Below are 25674 nucleotides of genomic sequence, written 5' to 3' on the forward strand. Positions count from 1 at the left end.
TAGTAGCGATTGGCAGGACTGGTGCTACCATCTAGGTGGATTAGGCAGTTGCCTAGGGCACCAGGATTTGGGGGCGCCAAAAAGCGGCGCCCTCTAATTTTTTTTTTTTAAGTGTTTGAGTGGCCGCTGCCCTGGGAGGGAGAGGGAGTCTGAGCTGCTGCCAGCAGCCCAGGGGTTCCCCTGGGTCAGTGCGCCGCCGCCGGCAGCCCGGGGGTTCCACTGTGCAGTCGCTGCTTCACTTCTGCCTCCCAGGCTTGCGGCGCCAATCAGCTGTTTGGTGCCGCAAGCGTGGGAGGAGACTTAGAGCAGGACAGCGTGCTCGGAGATGACACAGAGCAGAGGTGAGCTAGGGCTCCCCGGGCCTGGGGGTGGGGAGTTGTCGAGGGGGCGAGGAGCTGCCGCGGGTGGGGGGCACCTCAGGACAAAGGGGAGCTGCTGCAGGGTTGGGGGGGCACAAGGTAGAAGTTTCGCCTAGGGCGCAAAACTTCCTTGCACCGGCCCTGGCGATTGGACATCTAACATAGTGAATGCAAATGAAAATGAGGTAGGATCAGAGGCTAAAATAGGGAGAGAACAAGTTAAAAATTACTTAGATAAGTTAGATGTCTTCAAGTCAGCAGGGCTTGATGAAATACTAGAATACTCAAGAAGCTGACTGAAGAGATATCTGAGCCGTTAGTAATTATCTTCAAAAAGTCATGGAAGATGGGTGAGATTCCAGAGAAATGGAAAAGGTCAATTATAGTGCCAGCCTATAAAAAGGGGGAGTTACAGACCGGTCAGTTTAACTTCATTACCCAGAAAGATAATGAAGCAAATAATTAAGCAATCTGTTTGCAAACATCTAGAATATAATAAGGTGATAAGTAACAGCATGGATTTGTCAAGAACACATTGCGTTCAAATCAACCTAATAGCTTTCTTTGACAAGTTATCAAACCTTGTGGAGGGGAAATGGTAGATGTAATATATCTTGATTTCTGTAAGGCTTGTAATACTGTTTTACATGACCTTCTCATAAACTAGGGCAATACAACCACGATGGAGCTACTGTAAGGTGAGTGCATAACTGGTTGGAAAACCATTCCCAGAGAGAAGTTCACACCTGGAAGGGATATCAAGTGGGGTCCTGCAGGGATTGATCCTAGGTCCAGTTCTCTTCATCAGTGATTTAGATAATGGCATAGAGAGTACACTTACAAAGTTTGCGAACGATATAAAGTGCTTTGGAGGATAGGATTAAATTCAAAATGATCTAGACAAACTGGAGAAATGGTCTGAGGTAAACAGGATGAAATTCAATAAGGACAAATGCAAAGTGCTCCACTTAGAAAGGAACAATCAATTGCACACATAGAAAATGGGAAATGACTGCCTAGGAAGGAGTATTGCGGAAAGGGATCGGCGGTTATAGTGGACTACAAGTTAAATATGAGTCAACGGTGTAACACTGTTGCAAGAAAAGCAAACAGCATTCTGGGATGTATTAGCAAGAGTGTTGTAAGCAAGACACAAGAAGTAATTCTTCTGTTCTACTCCATGCTGATTAGGCCTCAACTGGAGTATTGTATCCAGTTCTGGGAGCCAGATTTCAGGAAAGATATGGACAAGTTAGAGAAAGCCCAGAGGAAAGCAGCAAAAATGTAGAAACATGACCTATGAGGAAAGATTGAAAAACTGGGTTTGTTTAGTCTGGAGAAGTGAAGACTGAGAAGGGATGTGACAACAATTTTCAAGTACATAAAAGATTGTTACAAGGAGGAGGGAGAAAAATTGTTCTTGTTAACCTTTGAGGACAGGACAAGAAGCAATGGGCTTAAACTGCACCAAGGGGAGTTTAAATTGGACAGTAGGAAAAAAAATTCCCAACTGTCATGGTAGTTAAGCACTGGAATAAATTGCCTAGGAGATTTTTAAGAGCAGGTTAGACAAGCACCTCTCAGGGATGATCTAGATAATACTTAAGTCTGCCATGGGGATTGGACTAGATAACCTATTAAGGTCCCTTTCAGTTCTATGATTCTATGAAAGAGCTTTGGAAGTAGCTGGGTCTCGGCTTCCCTAAGGCTCCTGCTTGTTCAGTAGTCTCTAGCAAGGAACAACCCAGTAGCTCAAGGGAGAATACTTATTTTCTGTGCCTATTTTTCAAACAGCTATCGTGCTGGGTGGGAAAAGAGAAGGAGAAATAAATCATGAACATGTATGTTTTCCCCATTTTTGTCAAAATTTTCGACAAGAATTTTCCAAGCAGCTCTTGAGTACCGAATATACGCGCTGATGTCATTCAGCACTTGAATTGTCCGAAGAGCATTTTTAGATTGTTTTCTATCAAATGATTTGTTTTTCCACTCTGCTATGGATGTCTGATCGAGATCCTTAACAGCTGTTGAACATTCCAGGGCCAGCTAAGTAACACGCACAAGCTAACGCCTAATGGTCTGATTTCAGTGAAATATTAATGGCAGCTAGAACCAGAGGTTTGATGAAGAATCAGCAGCAGGAGAATTACAAAAACATTTTGTTCACGAGAAATTACTTTTAAAACTTAGCATCTTAAATACATGAAACCAGTTTTATCCAACTGCAATTTCTTTCCCTGTAAGAAAGGAAAAGACATGTTCAACAACATAACCTTGGCAATATAAAATCCAGATTCTGTAGTTCTATATATATTGTGAGTGAGGGGCTATGCTTTATATGCCATACTGTATAGATATACTGTAAAACTCACCAACACATTCATGCATTGCCTTTACTGAACTACAGAGGAAACTGAACTTTAGTTCTGTTGTAAACCTGACCCAACACTAGACACATCTAAGGCTCAGTTCAAAACTGGATCTATTCATTCCCAAAACAAAAATACAACTTGGATTTAAGATACCCAAACTATAGAGAATGAGCTGCCTTTTAAATGGGAGTAATTCTTTACATAGTAAAGACCCAACACCATTTAAGACATTTATTGGTACATCATGGGCATTTGGTAATGGAATCTAGGCCCAGCTTTGACAATCAGTGCTACAGAACTGGTAAAACATGCTCCAGACTTGTATAAAATTCAAGATCTGAGTTTATTTTAACCAACTCTAGTATTCTGAAAAGACAATCTGTTCTGTGAGTGTTGCTTACAATCCAATGTGTCATTTATGGCTTTGAATTAAAATCTTTTATGTGACCTTTTAATTATGCATGTGTTCTGAAGGGAGACTTGTATCTTCGAGTTAACAAATGCGTCATTTAAAGTTTCACAGAGAATAGCAGCTATGAGAGCCTTTACAGAAGGTTAAATTCTTTATTCCATCTGGAAGGATGTACCATGTCAGGAAACTATTCAGTTAATAGAAGCATATAAGAGAGGGTGGTGGTTGAAGATTATGTATAATAATGCTACAAGTTTATAAGATCTGTGGTAATTTTGGGCACTGAATAATAAACATGTCTGTTTTATGCCACTTGTAAAACACAAAATAATATAGTTGCCTCTTACTGAATCAATGTGGATTAATGTAGAGTTCTGCACCTGAAGAGGGATTGCACATTACAACGAAGTATATCAGTGAATTTGGAGAACTTGCAACTGTACATGCAAAAGGCCTTGATTCCTGTTAAACAGATTAGGTAAGCCTAAGGAAGAACACACTATAGTGGCATTAAGATGTGAACAAGGTCCAGAGAAGTAACGCTGGTTGAGTTTCCTTGCCTTGCTCATTAACAAAACATGACATTCATCCAAAAGCAATGCTGGCCCATTTTCTTAATGTTCTTCAGAAAACCCTCAAAATGTATTTTCTGGCTTTGAACAACTGCAAAAAATGTTTGTCAGTTCCATGAAACCAACCTACACGCACACAATTGCATTCTTCCTTGTGTCTCTAGACTAGTGTTTTGGGAGGGGCTCAGCCCTCCTTTCTTCTTCACAGATGTGAAAGCCTCCTGGAGGCAACACTTGTCAGACAGGGTGAGGAACTAGGAGCCATCAACTCATCCACACCCTTTGGAAATCGGTGTTATCATTCAGCTGACGGCTGCTCAGATCCTCCTGCTTGATTCAGGTGGAATTTAATTGCAACAGTTTTCTTCTCCAATGTATAAAAATAAATTTAAAGTTCTTGTTCTAGGTAATACTGGCACAAAGGAGAATCTGTTTTCCAAGGAGGAGATTTAGCTTATGTGGAATTCTTAAGACAAGATTGGTTGGCAATTCCATTTTTCCCTGTATATGTGACCTCACCTTCCTAGGCCAAATATGTGCAAAATATATTTCCATACTGACTGTCCCATAAGTCTCTCTCTCTCTCGATGTTCATCTCTTCATATCTATAGTGAATGCACACTTTGTATTCCAGTCTCAAACCTTTCCAAAGTCAAACACTGACACCATCGTCTTCCATGACTTTGTAATACTGGATGGTATCAAAGGTCTTTTCTTTTTTCTAAACCAGAACTCCTTTGTGTTAGCTCATTCTCTTCAAAGCGTGATTTTGCTGTGTCTGTTAGTCCAGCACCCCCTTTTGGCAGTTCTGGGAAGTGTCAAACTAGATCGGCTCCGCATCTTCACTTGCCCATCAAGGGAGTTTTTTTTCCGTAGGATGAAGTCAAAGTTCACCTGGCTGTTCATGGCATAAAATACATTAGCACTGTCGGGGATGACTAACTCTGCAAAGAGAGGAAACAAAGTCACTGGTGATGTGCTATAGTATTGATACTAGTTACCAGCCTGAAAAGAAATCTCATGTCAGCATGTGGCTGCAATGCCCACGTGTGACTCTGATTTGGCAGCAGTGCCTTTTGTCCCGTCAGACTTTCCCCTTGTGAACAGGGACATGTTATGATGACAAAAAACTAAACTAAAAAACATTATTTAGGTTGCGAAGTCAAGCCCTTGAAAGCTGTAAAACCGGCATTTACTAGTTGCCCATGCAACTATAATTCAGACTCCAGTGAAGGGAGGACAAGGACGTGGTCATGTAATTAAAGACTAGCATAATGCAGATGAGCAAGGAGTCTGAATTTGGGTTGCAGCATAGGAAAGTGTAAGTCTGACATTTCCTAACTGTCAAGTGCTTCTCCTTGCAATCTTAATGTGCTTTTAGTGCATTTTGATGTGTGTGGTTTGGTAAGCTTTGGGTATGGGCATGTCTTTGGGTGTTTTTATTAATAGAATTTGGCTTTACCTTTTATGTGCAGCTATTACAAACCCCTCCCTGCGGCAGACGTGTTCAGTGATTTTGATAGACTCCCTGCCCTCACCCCCCCCAAAAAATAAAATAAAACCCCAGACACTCTTAAGCCCTAATCCTGCAAACATTAGATGAGTAATGCATCACATGCATAAGTGGTTTGCAGGTTCTGGGCCTGGCTCTCCCACTGCAGTTCTGTCTGACTATTGAAACTGTATTTCTCAGGGTGAGCACTGCATCACCTCCAACTGCTGCCATTCTCAACACATACCACCACCACTAATGCATTTCACGGTAGGGAGACCTACTGGAAAAGAGAACCAGTGAGGATTCACTGTAAAAATAATATACTAATAGGAAAGAAAGCATTCCAGGCTGACTACATTAGGGACTTTTCCTCAGAGTCTACCAGCCTGCACCTGTTTTGGGCACTAAGAGGTAACCATGTCATTGCTATCCCCTGTTAGGCACATATGTGGTGGTCATCACACCAGCGTGGATGTAGATGTTGTAAGTGGAGTTGTTTTCCTACATGCTATAATGTTTAAATGTTATCAGTATCCAACTGGAAAAAAAGTCATGAAAAATCACAAAAAGGGCCATAACGCAGACGTTAATTTTGACCAGAATTGGCAGAAAGCTTCTAAATAAATTGGCAATGCACCAATGCCCTCAAAATAGTACTGCTTTGGGAAGTTTGGGACATATTTAGCCCCTGATGATATGTGTGCATTTTCCTGTACTTTTTTGCCTTCAGTTAGAGTGAAAGCCTGTAGTCAGATGATAGCAAGAGCTTGTTTGTGCCATGTAATACCTCAAAACGTCTGTCATCATTTATAGAATGGACCAATGTGAGCAAAGATTCCTTTTGTCTGCTATTTTTATGAATCTATGTAGATACTAAGCCCCCCACCCCTTAAGAACAAAACATATTTTTTATATGATCTAAAGCACACATGCTACAACTGTAATCATCATCTTACTATCACTGAATGCAGTGATAATACATATAAACTACTCTACAACAGTAATGAATCGTAGTAGTAGGACTATAGAATATCTTATGTGAATATATTGTGTAAATAACCATGTATAACGTATACTCTTATATAACTCCTACATATAACTATGACCTACTGAATGTCTAATACAACACTCCTCAGAGCTATATTTATTCTCAAAAACAGTCTCAGTAATTTGCAGATAGCTGAACCATTTCCACTCCCCCTCAGAATCTGTCTGATGTATTCAGTGCTCTTCTGCTGCACTCGTCAATGTCACAACTGAGTGCATTGCAGCACACCAAATCTTCACGGTGGTATTTGCATCTCTTTGTTGCACAGATACTTTCCCAGCTATGCTGCCCAAAGGCAAAGATGGTTTCTGGAGCAGGTGGCAGAACCATCATTTGAGGAACAAGATGTCCCATGCTATCCATCACCCATCTGTTGACAGGGGCCACCTAAAGACACTGAACTGTTGCATGATTTCCTGTCTATGAATTATAATGTACACATTTCAGGTGCTGCCGGAAGGTAGTGACAGTTTCTCACTTGTTTTGGTTCTTAGCAAAAACTTGTAGCACGCATTAGCTAGAGATGCTTGCAGATTGTACTACAGTACAATAAAGATACCTGTTAGCCAGAGGCTGCTGATTGAAAAAGCTGTAGCTGGGTTGGACTACAGGTACCTACCTTCAGATCTTGCTAGTGATACTGAGCAAGGCCTACTTGATTCAGCTACTGCTCGGTTCTTTGTTAACTAACCTTTCTAGACTGTCATATCATCTTGAGCGTATCTGCTCTTTGCCCTGAAAACTGCTCATGCTGTAGGTACTGGGAGCAAGTTTATACATGACAGGTCGTTATATGTAACGACTAGGTGACAATCTCTGTCCACACGTCACAGTCCAGTCACCGAGGAGAAAGTTTGCAATGTTAGATTTATTCTTTGAATTCGATATCATCTGCAAGCGTTGCTTTGGTAATGGTGTGAACAGACTGGGGCTCCAAACATCTTGCATTTGGACATTCCCTCTGCGGGCTCTCTCACCAGATTTGATTGATTCTTCATTTGCATAACTGTCACCCACAATGGCAGTGTATGGACATTGCAGTCCGATGGTAGAGTGCAGCAGCTCATCAAACATCTCCCTAGTAGTTTTGCACTTGGCAGTATCATTGCACACCATCTGCAGAAGCATCTCGAGTTCAAGAATAGCTGACATTGGCTTATCAGATGCTGGTAGCTCAACCATTGACAGATTTTTCTCCAGCCAAGACAATGTGTTCCTCTTTTGGGCATTTCTTAGAGATCCACCCAAGTTGAAGAGGGAAAGTGGGACAGGTGCCAGCTCACGCGTCATCAAACCCTGGATAGCAAGATCTCTGGACTGGGCAAAAAAACTCTCAGCTTGCTGAATATCTGACGATCAATAGTTATCGCTTGTGCTGACTGCTTCTTCTTTTGTTTGATTGTTTTGTTGAGACTACCAAATGATTTGAGATTATGCCTTTCAATGGGCACAAAGAGGTCTCCCTCACCCATTTGCAGCCTCCTGGTTACAAATGGCTTAATTTATCATGTGCCAGTCTCTCTTATCATGCACAAAACTGCACTTTCAGGTGGGCCACAGTAGATGTTGCAATGTTCACAAGTGACTGTTGTGTGGGCTTGTTCCAGGTTCAGTGCTAAAAGGATTTGTCATTCTTTCAGTCACTTTTTAATATCTTAGACAGCAATTTCATCTGCAGCCATGTGTTTTGTAGTAGCTTCTCTGTGGCGATCAGAGGCTGCATTCCACACCTTTCTTTTGTCATAGCTGTTACAGCTGCCTTAAAACGTACAGTAAGGAAATCCTTGATGAGAGCCTTATCTATTGTGCAAAGATGCTGATGATTCCTACAGTCTTGTTCAGAGATTGCTCAATGGCCATGTCATGGTGTAAGTACACCACTGAAGAGTCTGGCAGTCTGGTACATTGCTCCCTGACTATCAGCTAGGGCACGATATATATGCGGCTTCTCCTCTCCCAGAGATTTAGCTTCTGCTAACACTTACACAACCCATCTGGCATAATTCATATGACCACAATGTCATAGTGGGATCATCTCTGCAAATGTCTCAAGCTCCACGGACTTGTTATTGCCTCTCTTTGCTGCTATGTAATCCATCCGTGGTTGGGAGCAATGTGTTACCTAGTTTTTCCTGGATGGAAATGTATCTGAACAGTTTTTCCCTTGGGTAAAGTAAGTGTTCATGAGCTCGTGCAATGCTTGGGAGCTGTTCATCAAGTCTGCCAGAGCATTCTGTGCTTCCATTCTGTTTTCTCAGCGTGCCTGCTCCACATCTTCAAAAGCTTCAATGTGCGTTCGAGCCTTCTCCAAGATGTGTCTCTTCTCATCTTCTGGGAGAACATCAATGTTCATGGAATTGCCAGGTGCCACCCACTTCAAGCAAGTAATTGCCTCATTCATAAATTTATGGATTCTAATGCCATGGTTATATGCCTTCCCTCTTAGAGCATGGCTGACGCACCATAGATGCTGTATCACCCATGAAATTTGCTGCATGATGGACACATCCCATCTCAAGGTTGTCATTGTCAAATCTGTTTTGATTCCTCCATTTAATCAACAGTGCTTTGCAGAAGACTGCTTCACCATACATGACATAGGTCCAGTCTTGGCTCAGAGAGTGGAACATATCCTGAAAATATTTCATCATGTGTGCACTGTGTTAACATCAGTTGCCAGTGAAGGAGTCATTGGACAGTAGCCAATATTCATACAATGTAAAATAGCAATTTTCCCCCCTCAAATCAATCCATGCTACAAAGAATGACAAGTATTTTGATAAATGACATGGTATAAACAATCTTATACCATCGTATGACTACAGACTTTTGCTTTAACCGATGGCAAAAAAGTATGTGAAAATGCATAAAGTATATCACATGGGGCTAAATAGTTCCCAAATTTTCCAAAACAGTACTACTTTAAGTACGTAGCTTCTAAATACAATTGATAACGCAGCTATCTGCCAATTTTGGTCAAAATCTGACTATGCTTCTTTGAGTTATGGCCCTTTTTGCGATTTAATTTTTTTGGATTGGATGCCTGAAAATGTTTATACATTATGTGATACAGAAAAACAGCACCACTTCCACCATCTACATCCTCCCTGTTGACGATCACCAGATGTGTGCCTAGCTGTGATAGCAATGAAATTTTTCTAGCTGATGGGTTACCCTGACTCATTAACAAGACCCCTTTATAAATCTGGCTAGTAAACTATCAATAAATAGTTTCCCTGCGTGGCAGCCCAAGGAATCTCTGCAGCAGCTGAGACTAAATGCAATTTCACATCCCTAAATAAATCATTCCCTCTTTTGCATAGTCATGAAGTGTCCCACTAGGTTTGCCCTGTGCAGGGAGAAAGGGGCGGGCTGGAATGCCGCCAACAGATAATAATGAAAAGGCTCTCAGAGGGAGCTGCTTTTTCATGTCTGGTATACATCCTTGGGTCTGCATAGCATGACTGAATGATCCTAGGGAATGAGGCAGAGCTTTGCTAATACAGTGATTTCCTGACAGGGAGGGTCATGGTTAGAAATGTGAGAGCACAGCACTCACATCATGGATCATTATCCTTCTGTAGCCATTCAGATCAGCTCAATTTATAGGGCCAAACAAGACTTTTCTAACTACCAGACCTAGAACTTCACCTGGCATCTGGCAAACCTGGCTGGGTTCTTTCTGCCTCTTACATCCATCGCCCAGAATAAGGATTCGGAACCAGTGCTTAGATGACAGGATTGTAGAGGATTCATCAGGCAGACGAGAATCCAGTTTGTTCTGCACATGAATGGGCTTCCAGGGATTACGGGAGTAACATCTTACTTTTAATTCAGCACATTAACAGGACAGGATTCATAGAGAGCATTAAGTTGACACCAGTGGAATTACAGACTTCAACTTTAGGCACATACCTTGCTGAATCACGGTCTAAGCACGAAGGTATAAAAACCATTTTTACATCAGCCCTATACTGACTCTAAACTATGCTTTAGCCATCTGATCTTTAACTCTAATAATAATACATAATAACGATCTTATATGGAAAAGGATCTTAATATGTTTTACCAATAGATTCACAAACTGCATACAGTAGAGGAATCATTTCAGTGATCACTGAAGTGTAGCCTTGTTTGGGATGAAGCACATCTATTTAACAGTGTGCAGCCATAATGCACAGCAATTAAGAACAGGAAGTAAAGTATATTGTGCCCCTCTGAAACTGCTGGAAATTTAGGCAGGCTAAAAGCATCAATACTGGCCACTGTGAGAGCCAGAATAGTAGACTAGACAGACCTCCAGACAGTCTGTTTGAGTGTGGCAACTCTTATGTCTGCACGGAGGTGTTGCTTTGCACGTGTCTATCTGATTTGTCGTGCTCACTACTTCAGGGATCCGTATTACACAGGGAGGCAGGTCGGCTCCGCTTCACTCCACTCTGTACCATGGTAGGGACTCAAAAGGATAGTGAAGTCAGCCAGCCAGAAGGTGAGGGTGCAGGGCGAGGAAATACCTGCACGCTAACCCTTTGTGGGTAATGCTCTGTGGATAAAAAGGACTCAGGCCTGGCTGAGTGAGAGGGAGCCAGGGAGCAGCTGCTCTCTGTGCTGTAGTGCAAGAGAACTTTCATTGCAAATTGCTGCAGAAACCACTGCTGTTCAAGGCAGGACAAACTTCCCCACGGTGGCTTGCACATGCCATTGAAGAGGGTGGAAACACATAGGTGTTGGAGTCCAGCTAATGGGAAACTGCCATCCTGTCAGTGAAGGGGCAGGCTGGGAGGAGTATGCAGCTAGGCAAATCATGTGTCCCGAGATCTCAGGGAAATGGCCAGGTGTTCCCTGTGACTTTTTGGCAGCATGGAATCTGCACGCTACACTCCCAGTTCTTTGTTCATTCCTGTATGACCCTGACTTCACATCTCTTTACACTCTGAAGCTGGGATCTCGGACTGTACGTCCTCCCATTCTGCACTTGCTCATGTCCAAAGCGGAGGATAGGCCTGTAGTGATCAATGAATCAATCACAGATCTACCGAAACTGGCTGTCTGAAGAAAAATCCACTGTCTTTCTGAAGTTGCTTCATATTCACTTTCTTCCTGCAAAATCTGAAGAGCTTTTTAAGCAGCAAGCATTGCTATTTTCTTACCTTTGTCCTCAGCAATGACCTGAACAAGTTCATAATCCTCGACTGGGTCAGCCTCCAGGTTGTGCTTTGACATAGCTCTCTGAATGACAGCTGGAGTCTTGTCTTGGCTAGTCAACTGGAAAAAGAATTTTGCAATGAGGGTTTTTGCTTCTTCTAAATGTTGTAATTGATGTATAAAAGTCTGCTTTGAGTGCCTCACTGGGTCTGGAGGTGAATTTTCCAAAGCACTAAGAAATTATTGTCTCTTAGGAATTAGATAGTAGCTATTGGTGGGCACTGAAATGTGCTACTTATGACTTTTTTGAAATAATTTGTTTTATGCAGGAAGATAGATACTGCACCAACTGAGAGATCAGTAGATAACATAATCAGCTCCCTTGAGCACATGTGTTGAGACATGAGGTGTCATTTGTACTAGGCTTAAAATTTCCACATAAATAATTTCTCCATCTGTTGCTTATAGGCAGCAATTAATTTGGAATCTAATGGGGGTAAATACTTGCTTTGAAACCTTGTGAAGATTTTTTGGCCGTGTACCTAGTTTGCAGTCTGCCGTGGAAGTGTCACTTGTTCTGGACTAACCTTTGGCCTCATCTGAAACACACTGAAATCAGTAGAAAAATTCCCATAGTCTTCAGTGAGATTTGGTTCAGACCCATAGTTCACTGCTCTTTGCAGCACCTGAGGGATCAATTCCTTTAAAAAAGGTGTCCTGCAAGCTGCAAAATATTTATTTGGTTCACCCATTAAAAATATATATATAAATAAATACATGGAGTGTTTGTTCCATGGCTTGTGGGTGAGGCATAGGTGAGGTATGTAAAGAAGTCAACACAGGAAAAATGGCCCAGCCCAGAGAAACACTGATAGCATCACGTTTCAGAGTGGTAGCCTGGTTAGTCTGTAGTGGTAATGAGGCCAATGTAATCAGAGTGGCCCATTTCAAACAGCTGACAAAACTAATTTCCCCCTACTGATACTTACACCTTCTTGTCAACTGTTTGAAATGGGCCACCCTGATTACATTGGCCTCATTACCATTACAAAAGTGATTTTCCCTCCCTTGGTTGAGAATAGCCCACTTCCACCTTAATTGAATTGGCTTGTTAGCACTGATCCCCCACTCCCATCTTTTCATGTACTGTGTATTTATACCTTTCTACTGTATTTTCCACTCCATGCATCTGATGAAGTGGGTTTTGGTATTAGTCTCTAAGGTGCCACAAATACTGCTGGTTGTTTTTACTGATAGCATCATCAATAGTGACATTTACAAAGCGTTGTTGCATGTGTTTTGTTGTGTATGCTGCCACCAATCCTAGAGCTTCTAAGTCTTGTGAGTCCCTGATACAAGAGCAGCAGAGAATCCTGTGTCACCTTATAGACTAACAGACGTTTTGGAGCGTGAGCTTTCGTGGGTCTGACGAAGTGGGTATTCACCCACGAAAGCTCATGCTCCAAAACGTCTGTTAGTCTATAAGGTGCCACAGGATTCTCTGCTGCTTTTACAGATCCAGACTAACACAGCTACCCCTCTGATACCTGATATAAGAGATCATCATGAAGGCTGCCCTCTTCTATGTCTCTAGCTGTAGGAGATCATTCAATCAACTGGGATCCCCTGGACATAGCAGAGTCCCAGTCATGACTACTCTGCTGCAAGCTGGAATGAGGGAGTGATAAATAAGTGACTATAACAGTCCTGTGCCATCAGAGCATTGCTTAGATCCATTAGCTTTGCTACCACTTTCTGCCAGCAGCAGCTGCACGACTGCGCATCTGGTCCGTGGTTTATATCTTGACAGTTTCCCTTTAAATGGAAATGTTTCACAGAGGATCATCTACAGCTGGATGAGAGGGATTCCAAACGGAGCTATAGGATGGAAGCATTGCTGCACACTTGCTGGTAGTTTTCATTATAGAGGGAATACTGCTCAGTTCAACAGCTTGTCAGACCTTCCATTGTACAATCACTAGTTTCAGGGAGTACTGAGGAAAAGAATTCCCTCCAGGCAGAAAGTTGGCACATGCAATCTCAGCCAAACCTGCCACATTCCTCCCTTGAGTTTTGAACCTCAAGTACAAAACGTTGTTATTTGTATCTTCCATCCCCAAAACTAACACCGGAACTGGTTAACATTTTTCATTTGGAGAAAATTGGGATGAAATTTGGACATTTTTCACAATGAAATTTTCAGAAAAATATTCTTATATTCTCAGTGTTTTTCCATTTTAAAAATTTTCATTCTCAATTTTCCTTTATTGTTTTTAATTATTTATGATTTGGGGAGAGAGGGGGGTTCCGTTTGCCATTTTGGTTTTCTAGCTTCAGGGCTTCCTTTCCAGTGCCAGTTTTGACTCATCCGCTCAATCATGTGATGAGATTTTTTTCAAAATGAAAAATATTTATTTTTAAAAATTTTAGTCTTTGATACTGAAAAAAAGTGTTTTTATTACAGTTGTTGAAAATCTCGGGGGAAGGTTTTGAAAAACTAAAAATAGATCGGTTTCCAAAAGCCATACAATAAAACCCTGTTTGAAATATTCACAAACCTTATTTTAGATTTTTCTTTGATTTCTAATAAATACAAATAAAACTTTGAATTTGGGACAAAAAGATTGATTAAAATCCAAATATCATAATGATGGATGCATGAGAAATAGATTTGATATGATAGAAGGGTTTTGTATTATAACGCCACCTTACAATTAGATGTCCTTTGAGATCCCTATATAGCTAAGTGCTAGGTACAGTGGAACCCCTCTATAAGGCACCCCACGATAACACGAATTCGGTTATAACATGGGGCGAGTCTGGCCCTGGGGGCTGTGGTGGGTGTGGTGCGAGTCCGGCGGGCGCAGGCCATTTGGGATCCATGCCCTGGCGGCTGCAGCAGGAGCAACTCTCCTTGCAGCCCTGGCACACCCCGGGGTTCTCACCTCTGTACCTGGCAGGGCCGGCGCCAGCCTGCAGCCCGCGTCCTTCCCTTCCCGCTGAGTGATGACTTTTAGTGCACCACTGTAGGGGGTGGCAGCATGGAGGAGGCTGAAGGAAGCCCTGGCCGCCCCCCTTCTCTCTTTCCCCCCTGCTCCCTCCCTCCCGCTAACTGGGGCGCGCACTCTGCTGCCCAGGGCATGTCTGCAGTGCAGGGAGTCCCGCTAGCCAGAGTGCAGCCGCTGCCCACCCAGAGGCTCACTGGAATGGCCAGGGGAGGCAGCCACCAAGTAAGTAAGTGGCACCAAAAGTTTGTGCCCTGGGTTTTTTTTGGTTTTTTTTTGCTTTGCCACTCCAGCTGCCCCTTTTTATTTTTTCTCGCTGCCCTGCTCCTCCTGCCTTGGAAAAAACTTCCTTAATGGTTGTAAGTTGAAACTGGAAGCTGAACACAAGTACAGTGGAACCCTGCTATAATGCGACCCCGCATTTACTGTGATCAAATGTTTTGGACCTCAATTATCATGTTATAGAAGGGTTCCACTGTATTGTTTAAATAACATCTTTCGCTCAAAAGAACTGAAACTCAAAAGGGATGTGCGTGGGGGGAGGAATGGGTGTGTGGAGCAGTGGGAGTGCCCACTACTAAAATGCAGCTACCACTAAAAGTGGAATGCAGGGCACATTTACCACTAGCATGACACAGTTTGGGACAAACAATGAACTGGAGCCAACCGAAACCCCAGAGGGATTTCAGAAGATGGAACATACTGTGAATACGGGAATGCAAGAATCAAGGGCATGATGTGGCCCTTAGCATTTAAAATCTTAGCTGCTCTGATCTGCACCAAGGCTGAGACCTTGCATCTAATTGGTCACCCTGAACAAAAACATCTCAGTACTAAGAAAAACATTTAGCTTTTCCACATCACTGACCATGATACTCTTGTACATGTTGCCATTGTTGTCTTCTATGCTGATCCGGATGATGCACATGTCTTCGTTCTGCTGGTTGTAAACAGGAGGCAATACTGCTGAGGTAATGGATGTGACGGAGATGGAGCGCTTGTGGATCTTGGGATTGGAAGTTAAGGAAGGAGGAGGTGAGATAGTGTTGGTTAAAGATGACACCCCTGAGGAAGATGTGTCCATGGAATGGATGGAGGAACAAGAGGAGGAGGATTCAGAGAGCTAAGTAATGAAAAAAAAAATTAAGAAAAAACAACATACAATTAGAAACATGACCATGGAATTGTCATTTCTGGGGTGATGGAAGGGGCAAGAGAGGCACAATCAGGAATTCAGTTACTGCAAAATCCATGCCAGGTTTCTAAAGTTCTTAGTGGCATTCTCACCTCTGCAGGGAGTAATCTGACAATTTACTATTCACATTCAAAACTTTCCTACTCGCCAACCCTGTCCTGTATGGGTGCTGCTGGACTCCACTACTAGATACACGTTACATTTTCTGCTGCTTCTTGGAGAACAGACCAGCAGGTGGCAGCAGATAAACGAACCAAAGGAAGTTGTGGGATGCCAGACTGCAGAAGGAAACTGGTTTAGGAAGAAGCTCCCGAACAGCAGGGTACGTCAGCAGAAATCAAGGGGAAGTGGGCTCTTTTATTAGGTGAAACACAAACAGTCAAATATCCTCAAAACACCCTTTTCTTCACTAGTAACTCAGCCTTTGATTTAAGGGTAGCAGCCTGGTGCACTTAACACTCTCTCTGACTAGCTGCTGTCACATCTAATGAGCATTGTGGTGGGTGAGAATAGGACTAACTACACACACACACAAACGTTTACAAAGGCCAAGAGGATAACTATTCTGGTATAGAACAGAGTTCCAATGACCATCGCGGGACGTAAGAAGGAAAAGGGGCAGCTCTGCCCTTTATACTTGCATGCAGTGGCATGCAGCAGCAGGGGGAGCTTGAGCCACCCAATGGGTGCTGCTGAGAGGAAAAGTTTCCGAGGGCCGTGCACTGGGGGCACAGACACAAAGAGTGGAATGCACATGTGCAGTCACTCAAAGGACTCTTACACTGAAATAAGAGAGTCCACAGAGGGGCTTGCACCAGTTTGATTGAAGCAGTTTAATTAAACTGATGCAAGTGTGTATGTAGACAAGGCCTCAGTGTTGGTTTTTCCCTTCTCCAGTTCCCCTCTGACTGGCTTCTCATTTTGATATTTTCTTCTCTCCTCCTGCCATACTGGTGGAGTCTCCCCAGGGCCTGCAGCATGGGCAGAATCTACCTTATTGTGAATCATTTACCCACACCTTTTTGTGTCAGTGCGGCTACCCACTTCCACACGCCCCCAGCTTCCCCTGCACAGTGTGTTAGGCTTCGTCTTCACTGCCAAAAACCGGTGTGGTTTTACAGCAGAACAACAAATGCACATTCGCTATCCTGCTGTAAAATCCTAGTGGAGAAAAAGCACTGCAGTTTTACCGCATGGTGAACAAGGTAAGGTTAACCACAAGCAGGGGGATAGTGTTGACCTCACCTAGCTCCCTCACGGTAAAAACCACAGGAGCCTTCTCTGTACCAGGGCTTTGCAGCAGTGTAGTTAATGCGGGTGAGCTATTGCACTGTAAAAACCCTGCCTTTTCTGAAGTGAGGACATAGCCACTTTCACCATCCTGAACCAGTGGAGGCAGCTGCTTCCAGAAGAGGCAACTCTGTAGAAGAACCAGGGGCTCAGTAGAAAGTCCAACCACCCTAAAGCTAAATGCAGATGAGCTCATTCAACCTGAGATGTTCCAGGAGGAAATGCTTGTTGCTGGTTCCATTCGCCCCCACAAGGCTTTGCCTCCCTGGTTTTTTAAAAAAGGGAGACTGGAAATCCTCTAGGCCCTTCCTCTCACTGCCATTATCCCATCCTCAGGAACATCGCAAGCAATCTGATATTTGCACACACACTCTTCAGTCTGTTGGTCCCACTGCCAGGAAGCCAATAACCTCCCAGCATAAATGTGCCATTACGGACAGCTCCGTCACTCCCACAACTGGTGTGTTGAGAGAGACAGATCTAGTGCTGTTAAATGGCCACATGACTACCTAAAAATCCCTCTGGACCCCACAAGAAAAGCTGATCCCAAGAAATTAAAAATGGTTCCCCGTGTGTACATGCTATAGATCTGGCAACAACCAAAAGCTGCTCATAAAAGCAATCGTATAAAAAGCCTGACCTGGATCTTTTCTACTTTCATCACCTCTATTTTTAAGGATACTCCCATTTCCTTGAAAGTAGTGCCTTGGTCAGTTATAAGAGTAGACATGAGTGTGCAATCCAACTGAAATTTCAGCTATTGCTTATACTAGAAAGGTCAACTGTTCATCAGGGGTATTCATGCTGCAAGCCTTCTGAACTAAGGGTCTACCCTGTACCTTTTTCTGAGGCTCATCAGGAGTGTCTGTGGGGGTGATGCAGACTTCTTCACTTTCAAAGTGGTTCGACTCACACGATGATACACTGACAGAATCCATGCTTTCACCAGAGCTCCCACTTGGAGTAGATTTGGGCTGCTCTTTGGTGGGTGTGCTATTGGTGATCACATCTGCTCCCAGAAACAGTCTGGCAAAGAACACAAAACATACCACATAAATAATACAACTACAGCATGTTCCTGGACTGAGCAAAGAGATGATGCTTGATTCATATGTCCGGTGTGTTATTTTGTTTCTCAAGTGATCTGGTGTCCTGGCTCCATCCATATTATATGTAAGATTTGACATAAGAATTCCTTAAACACCAACACATTAGTACCCCAATAATATATAATACACACACACTCTCTCTCTCTCTCTCTCTCTCTCTCCAACCACAGAGCCAGAGTCAGGGGCAATGTACTAGGTGGTGTAAGTTAGACTCCATTACAGTTATTTAAATCAACTGACCAATGAGTGATTAATTTGGTGTAATTTACACACCAATGAGCCGGAAAAAGGTAAATTAAAGTAAGGGGCAGCCTACTTCAGCTCACACATTTCTACACTCTCCTGTTAATTGCTTTTCTTGCTTCTTTTCTGACCCCTCTGACATGTGAATTACATCATCTTAGAATCTCTTGCACTCAGACTCGGGGGGTGTGGCAAAATTCAGAAGCGAGATTAAGTGAGTGGGTGGGAGTCTAACCGGAAAAAGGACTCAAACTAAGCCTACAAATGCCAAATTCATCCCTTGTGCGACTTTAATGACTTTAACAGGGTTACACCAGAGATTAATTTCTCTCTAAGACTCTCAAGGGATATAATTTATACATACAATGAGAAGGCCAGAAGAAGGTGTAAATTACATGATTTTATATTTTTGGAGATTCAGTTAAACTCAACCTCTGGGTTTGGGTCTAAGTCTGTCTAAGGAGTCTAGAGAGAGAATCTAACTTGGTATAACAACATGTTGAAGGGACGAGGCAAATTTAAGTTGGGTGCTGACAAGGCATCTCATCAGTGGACAGAACCCAGAATGATGCCACGTAACATCTAAAGAAGAATTATGCCAAGCACTATTATAGTATTAATTTGCAAAATATATTCAGATTGCAGGTACCACAAGTTTTAAAACAAAGATTACAAGGCAAACACAAATACCTCAGCCTAACTATCCTATGGTAATTTATAATACAAGAGCTACACTGAAACATGGTGGGAAATAGAAGGATAAACCCAGTACTCAACAGTGACACTTACCATACACAATTTAGGCAAAATACCAGAGAGAAAGAGTTAGAGAGAAAACTCGATTCAGACACAGCAGCTTCGATCTCCAACTCTGCCATTCCCCCACTTCTTCATAACTAACTTAAAGTGACAAAACCAAACACAAACACCTTCCTGTCCAAACAGCCATCCTGATCTTACGAGGACCAGAACTGACATACTCAGCCATCAAGAGTCTATTGCTGAGGATCCTAGATTGCCACAGAGCTTGCATGGAATTTATGTTTGTCCACTGTTCTGAGGAAGCCAGGTGAAAGACCAAGGCAGGAAAAGAGGAGTTAATAACCAGGTTTCAGTCTTCATATTAATTCTGATGTTGGCTGTAAAATTGATCTTCTCCTCTTGTCCTGACCATGTCACCCCTCCATGAATATTTTCCTGTCTTCTCTCATAACACACTGACCTTTGAGGCTCTATACATTTTTGCTGAGCCCCCTTGATTTCTGCTCCCATTTCCCTGTTTTCCCTACTTTCCTTCAGATCCTCTCTCTTTATTGTTTCCTTTCCCTAACCTTTGTCTCTTCAGTCAACTCTTGGCTCCATGCTCTTTCTCCCTCCTGCCACAATCTTGTGCTTGAATTGCTAAGCAACATTTCCTGATCATCTGTCTGAACCAGAATGAACGTTTGACTGGGTTGACAGTACGTACCTACCTTACAGGATCCTTTTAGGGTTGCCAACTGTCTAATTGCACAAACCCAAACACCCTTGCCCAATCCCGTCCCATTCCTTCCCGAGGCCTCACCCCGACCCACCCCTTCTCTGAGCCCCCCTCAGTTGCTCACTCTCCCTCAACCTCGATCACTTTCACTGGGCTGGGGCAGGGAGTTGAGGTGCAGGCTTTGGGCTGGGACTGAGGGGTTCGGAATGTGGATGGGTGCTCTGGGCTGAGCCTGGGGCAGGGGTGCAGGAGGGGGTGTGGGCTCTGGGAGGGAGTTTGGGTGCAGGAGGGAGCTTGGGTGCAGGAGGAAGGTCAGGGCTGAGGTAAGGTGTTGGAGTGTAGGAGGGGGTGCAGGCTTTGGAGAGAGTTTGGGTGCGGGAGGGGGCTCAGGGCTGGGGGTTAGGGTGTGGGAGGAGGTGAGGGGTGCACGCTCCAGGTGGCGCTTACCTCGGGCAACTCCCAGAAGCGACCGGCATGTCCAGCTCCTAGGCTCAGGGGCAGACAAGTGGTTCAGCGCACTGCCCCTGCCTGCAGGCACTGCTCCTGCAGCTCTCATTGGTCATGGTTCCTGGCCAATGGGAGCTACGGAGTCAGTACACGGGGCAGGGTTGAGGGCAGCGCATGGAGACTTTTTTATTTTTTAAATAAATAAATTAGGTGACTAATTTTCATGTTAAAATTCTGCAGCAAATTTTTGCACATACAATAAATTAAACCAACTTTGTGCCTCAGTCTGATCTCATTTACTCTGCTTTTGCCCCAGTGTAATTTCATTGTATTTGGTGATATTATTCCTGACCAACATCAGCATCACTGAATTTATAAGTGGGCCTTAAATTTGTAACTTCTTCTATACCCCAAAAAGGCTGGTAACCACTGAATGATTTGTTTCTAATCTTTTTCAGCTGTGGTCATCATAAGTATTACCTGGAACAATAATTCAATAAACAGTTGCAGATGTAATTATGAACTTTTAGCTGACAATGTCCCTTTAAAGTTATCAGACTCCCTGCCAAGTTCCTCGTCTGGTGGAATACATTTTTCTTGTTTGATTTATTCAGGTCATTCCTCTACTAATTCACCAGATGCCACTATCCCTTCTGTCATACTCACAAGCTGAGCCTCTTCACCATACTCTTCCGAGGTTTCGGTGACGTGGTGTTAGTGTCAGCAGCTGCTTCTATCTCACATGAGAGGCCATAACTACAACAGGGAAGATTTGTTTATTTGAGGGAGTTAAATATCATTTTATCATCATGCAATATGGCCTCAAACTAGCAATAATTTAAAGAGAGATATTCAGTTACTCCAGTTTCAACAAGAGATTACCGCAAGTCAGCACAGAGAAACAGCCTGAACGCATTTGACCTTGAGGAAAGGAATATTTGCTTTTTTTACAATAGTTTAAAAAGAATTCAAATGTGTTTTTTGATCATATTAATTATACGAGGAGTTGGCGACCTCTGGCATGCGGCTTGCCAGGGTAAGCAACCTGGCGGGCCGGGCCAGTTTGTTTACCTGCCACATCGGCAGGTTCAGCCGATCGCGGCTTCCACTGGCCGCGGTTCACCGTCTCAGGCCAATGGGGTTGGTGGAAAGCAGCACGGGCGAGGGACGTGCTGGCCGCAGCTTCCCGCCACCCCTATTGGCCTGGGACAGTGAACCGCAGCCAGTGGGAGCTGCGATTGGCCGAACCTACCGACACAGCAGGTAAACAAACTGGCCCAGCGCCGCGTGCCAGAGGTTGCCGACCTCTGAACTATATCATAAAAGTAATCTAAGAAAAGGGATTATAAATACAGTGCAGGACGGGACTGAACACTGTCACTATGTTTAAACTGAAATCGGTGTCCTTTGATGATGAATTTTATAGTACTGTGAAGTATGTATCATAGGTTCACACCTCTAGGTAATATTGAGTGTATATGTATGCACACACGCAGACTGACAGACATACAGGTCAGACACAACACGCTATAACATTTTAAAGTTGAAAACCAAATTCCCAATCTCAAAACTAAATCCTGCAAAGTGTTAACCAAGTTTTCACCAGCTGTGTGCTAAAAGGCACACATACATGCTGTATCCTTGATTTACGGTATATTTAAATACTATGAGACTATCTAAGCCAGACATAGGTCATACACATAGATGGGAGGCTGGACATGAAAAACATGCTCCCTTGAGTGCATTCATAGTCTCACCTCTCCTCCTCTGTTAACAGCCGCTGTCTCCTGAACCATCGGATGAATTTTTGGTCTGGTGTCATGCAATAGCTATTACAGGAAGATTGCAAGAGCTTAATTTGTGCAATTACTTCAAACTCCTAAGGAAACAAAAAATCAAATAGGAATTTTAATTAGAAATCAAAACAAAGCCAAATACAGACTCATTCACACACAAAGCAAGAAGAAGTGGGCAGAACACATGCACCAATAATCACAGGACGAACTAAAGCCTGCTTCATTCTTAACTGAATACCCAGGCAATTTTAGACACCACAAAGCAGTTTTTCAACAACAAAATCCGCCTTTTGTTTTCCCACACAGATTTTGGTTTTTGCAAGTTTCATCAAAACTCCATAGGTTAAAATATGGAAAAATAGGACAATCTCTCAACACCAGGAACTCTGCCTTTCGGTACGACTGATTTTGAGAGAGACAAACTCTAATATGAGTTTAGCACTGGCATCAGATGCCAGAATGACAGTGCTGCACACTGAAGTCATAGACTAGAGACAACATGGAAAATAGTAGTGAAAGCTTCCACACAGTGTCCCACACACATGCCTCATCCCTGACCCAGATGGACCACCCTTAGAGGGAGTTCATTCTCTGTGCTTATTCAGTCCTTATGTTGCTGAGACTACAAACAAGGGTGTCCATAGTGCTGACTGATGAAGAAATCTGCCTTCCACTGCCTTGTATGTTGTGCAGCCATTTATACTTGTGCAATGTGAGTGTGACGTGCTACCCCTGGTGTGAACGAATGGAGAATTCGGATTTGGTATTGTTTTACACATGCTTTGCTGAGGTGTAAATTACAGCACAGGGTGGCAGGCAGAGCAGACTCAGCACCTCCTAGGAACTTGATTGAGACTATCAACTAACCAATCATCAGAAGGCAACAACTTTCATTGAACTGGACTGGTGACTTAGTCACAGAAGCTTTTGTGCCCCACTATCAATACCCTGAGCCACTCAATCATAAATAAAAGGGTAGTTTAAAATGTGGTTTATGGAGCTGGGAATCAGTTAAGAGTAAGAAAATGAGCCTTATCACAGCAAAAATCAAAGTCTGCGCTGAGTCCCTGAAAAGGAAATTTGCCTTTGGTTTGTCTTTATTCAGACAGATATGACCCAAGCACACTGCCTTCGACGCAGCTTTTCTTTACCTCTTTATCTGTGCAACCAATGCAGGGCAGATTGAAAGGGCAGGCTGAGAGCACTTATTTCTCCACCCCGTATCACCCTTTCATTCTCCTTCGCATCCTTTTTTTGGATCTAATGAAGCAGATTAATGCAGCAAGCTAAGGAAATTTACAAGACTCATGCTATCTTTCTAAAAAGCAAACTTCGCTTATTAGCACGTCTGTTCTGCTGTTGATACGTTGGATTTACGAGATAACAGACTTCTTCCACTGATGCTCATGGGCAGTGAATGTACAGTCCCCATGCATAAATGTTCTAGAAGTATATCGACTAGTGCTTAGGACTTTCTTTCCCCCGTAGCACCCATCTAATTATTGGCAGTCCTTCCTTCACTCCCCAGCCTCTTCAGGCTTGCGTGGGCTCTCACACATAGCAGTCTACTGTTCTATCCTTATTTGCAGGTAACACCCACTGAAGTCAATGGTCGTTGGGAATGCACCAGGGGAAAATAAGTCTCTAAAGTAAAGTATAACTAGGATTCCCTACAACAGGGTGGCAGCAAAATGCTAGTCGTGGAAGAAGTTCAGACTTACCCGTCTCCTCTTCTCAAAGTTTATCAGCCCACCCTGTATGAAGCAAAGAAAACAGGGACCACTGAAGAATCCAACGTGCATATATTCAACAGCAGTGTAATGAAGTCAGAGAGTGAAAGAAGTGCTGAATTCAGTCATATGGTCTCTTTGAGCAAGGACCTTCTAGAGACCTGAGTTTTCTGATCGGTAAAGAATTTGGCAGTTGCATGCTAGTCCCTACTGGAGCTCTGTCTCTGGACTGACTGGCAGTTTAGTTAAGAAGGAAGCTCCAATGTTGGAACAGGTAGAGCATGCTTCAGGTCTGGCTGAGGTGTACTGTCAGAACTCTGCTTGACTTCTGCCTGCACTACAAGTGGCTCAAGCCAGGGTTCCCAAACCTTGAATTTGTAAGCACCAAGTGAACAAACATGGATACATACACACACACAACTGGCAAACAAACCCAGTACAGAATTACTTTTTGTGTGTATTCTGAGTCATAGCTGCTTCCTTTAGATGACTCTGGCAAAACTATCAAGAAAATTTACTAGCCCAGCCAAAAACATTCTCTAGCCCATCCTCACTACAAACACCAACACCAAAATATTCAAACTTGAATACCTAAAGTGTAGCTCCTAATTCCATATTAAAGCACCCAAAAAAGTGTGCTGATTTTCAAAGGTGTTGAGTATTTGCAGCTCCCAATGACTTCCCTGGGATTTGAGGGGTTTAAAACTTCTGAAAATCAGACCACTTTTACATAGGTGCCTAAATAAGGATTATGGGGCCAACTTCAAACAGCCAAGTTTTAAAATGCTGGCCCTAAAGTGCAACCCATTTTCCTGCAAATCACCCCCCACATTCTCTTTCATTGATCCTTGGTCACACTCACCTGGCCACATGTATCCCATTCAGTCATAATTCACCTGTGATTTGTCCAATTCTCTCCTTCACCCTCAGATCCATCCATTCTAGTCCTCCTCTGGAATGCTATGGAACCTCTGCCCCCGGTCAGGATCTCTCGGGCCTGTTCTTCCCTGCCTACACTAAGGTTGGCCAGCTGAAGAGGAGGGAGAATCCTACCCATAAAAGGCCTTCAGTGCTCAACCAATTACAAAACGAAGTCAGACCGTGTTGAAGAACTTAACCTCTCAAGTTGAAGAGCTGAATTTAAGACAATGTGGTGGTGTTGAGTTTCCCAACATGGAAGGGGGAAGTTTATATTTTTTAAAAAGTTTTAATTAAAATAAAATAATAAAAACTTTTATACTCTCATTAGGATTTTTTTCAAGCAAAACATAAATTTTGAGCATAAAGGACCACACTTAAGAATGTCCTAGTAAATAAGCTCCATTATTAAATTCAGTAAAGATCTTTTTTTCCTAATAAAAATATTGCTCATTCTCCCCATCTATAAAGTTTGAGATTGCAAACTCCTCTATATGTTTGTGAATGTTTCATATGAGGATGTGACAAAAGCAAAACATACAGAACCATCAGGTTTTGTCCTCAGTGGTGGCTAGTAAATCTGTTGGCCCAATTATCAAAACTGCAGGGAGAGGGGTTAGAATTCAAACCTACCTCTACATAGTCTTGCAGCGCTGTGTCAAGCATGGTCAGGTCTGTAAGAAAGGTGCCAAGGTAGGGGACCGTACCCTGCATGACTCCCTGCAGACAATCAGAGCAGTGTCTGGTTAATTGTCAGAGAAAGGCTGTGAATTCCACCCAGTACATTATGATATATTATACGGAGTAGTCAGCTGAAAGCCTGCAGCAAAATTCTGGGCCTGATTCTGTTCCATTTAAATCAACAGGAATTTTGCCATTGACTTCAATGGGAGTGGGATGGGGCCACTGTTATTCAAACAAATGAATTCATATTGAAGAGTGGATATATTCAGGGCCTCTCCAACACTAGTTCCTGCACATAGCATTCCTACTGCTGTCCTACAGGTGGAATGAGTGTAAAACATGCTAGAAGGAGCACAAATGCCAGCATTCCACAG

At 43.1% G+C, this 25674-nt stretch overlaps 1 protein-coding gene across 4 annotated transcripts in view; it reads right to left on the minus strand.

Annotated features, from left to right (window-relative positions):
• Nucleotides 1–354: 354 nt before the first annotated feature.
• RGL1 (ral guanine nucleotide dissociation stimulator like 1) overlaps nucleotides 355–25674 on the minus strand; it is a 156918-nt gene continuing 131598 nt past the window's right edge. For all 4 annotated transcript variants that reach the window (XM_032772943.2, XM_032772941.2, XM_032772940.2 and 1 more), the window contains 8 exons: nucleotides 25250–25336; nucleotides 23690–23722; nucleotides 21930–22051; nucleotides 20839–20928; nucleotides 17733–17919; nucleotides 15277–15531; nucleotides 11409–11523; nucleotides 355–4659 (listed from right to left, as the gene is read on the minus strand). In XM_032772943.2, coding sequence (XP_032628834.1) covers nucleotides 4472–4659; nucleotides 11409–11523; nucleotides 15277–15531; nucleotides 17733–17919; nucleotides 20839–20928; nucleotides 21930–22051; nucleotides 23690–23722; nucleotides 25250–25336 — 1077 coding nt within the window. In that variant the 3' untranslated portion in view covers nucleotides 355–4471. The remainder of the gene's footprint in view (nucleotides 4660–11408; nucleotides 11524–15276; nucleotides 15532–17732; nucleotides 17920–20838; nucleotides 20929–21929; nucleotides 22052–23689; nucleotides 23723–25249; nucleotides 25337–25674) is intronic.

This window comes from Chelonoidis abingdonii, chromosome 7, assembly GCF_003597395.2.
Source record: "Chelonoidis abingdonii isolate Lonesome George chromosome 7, CheloAbing_2.0, whole genome shotgun sequence".
NCBI classification, from domain to species: Eukaryota; Metazoa; Chordata; order Testudines; family Testudinidae; genus Chelonoidis; species Chelonoidis abingdonii.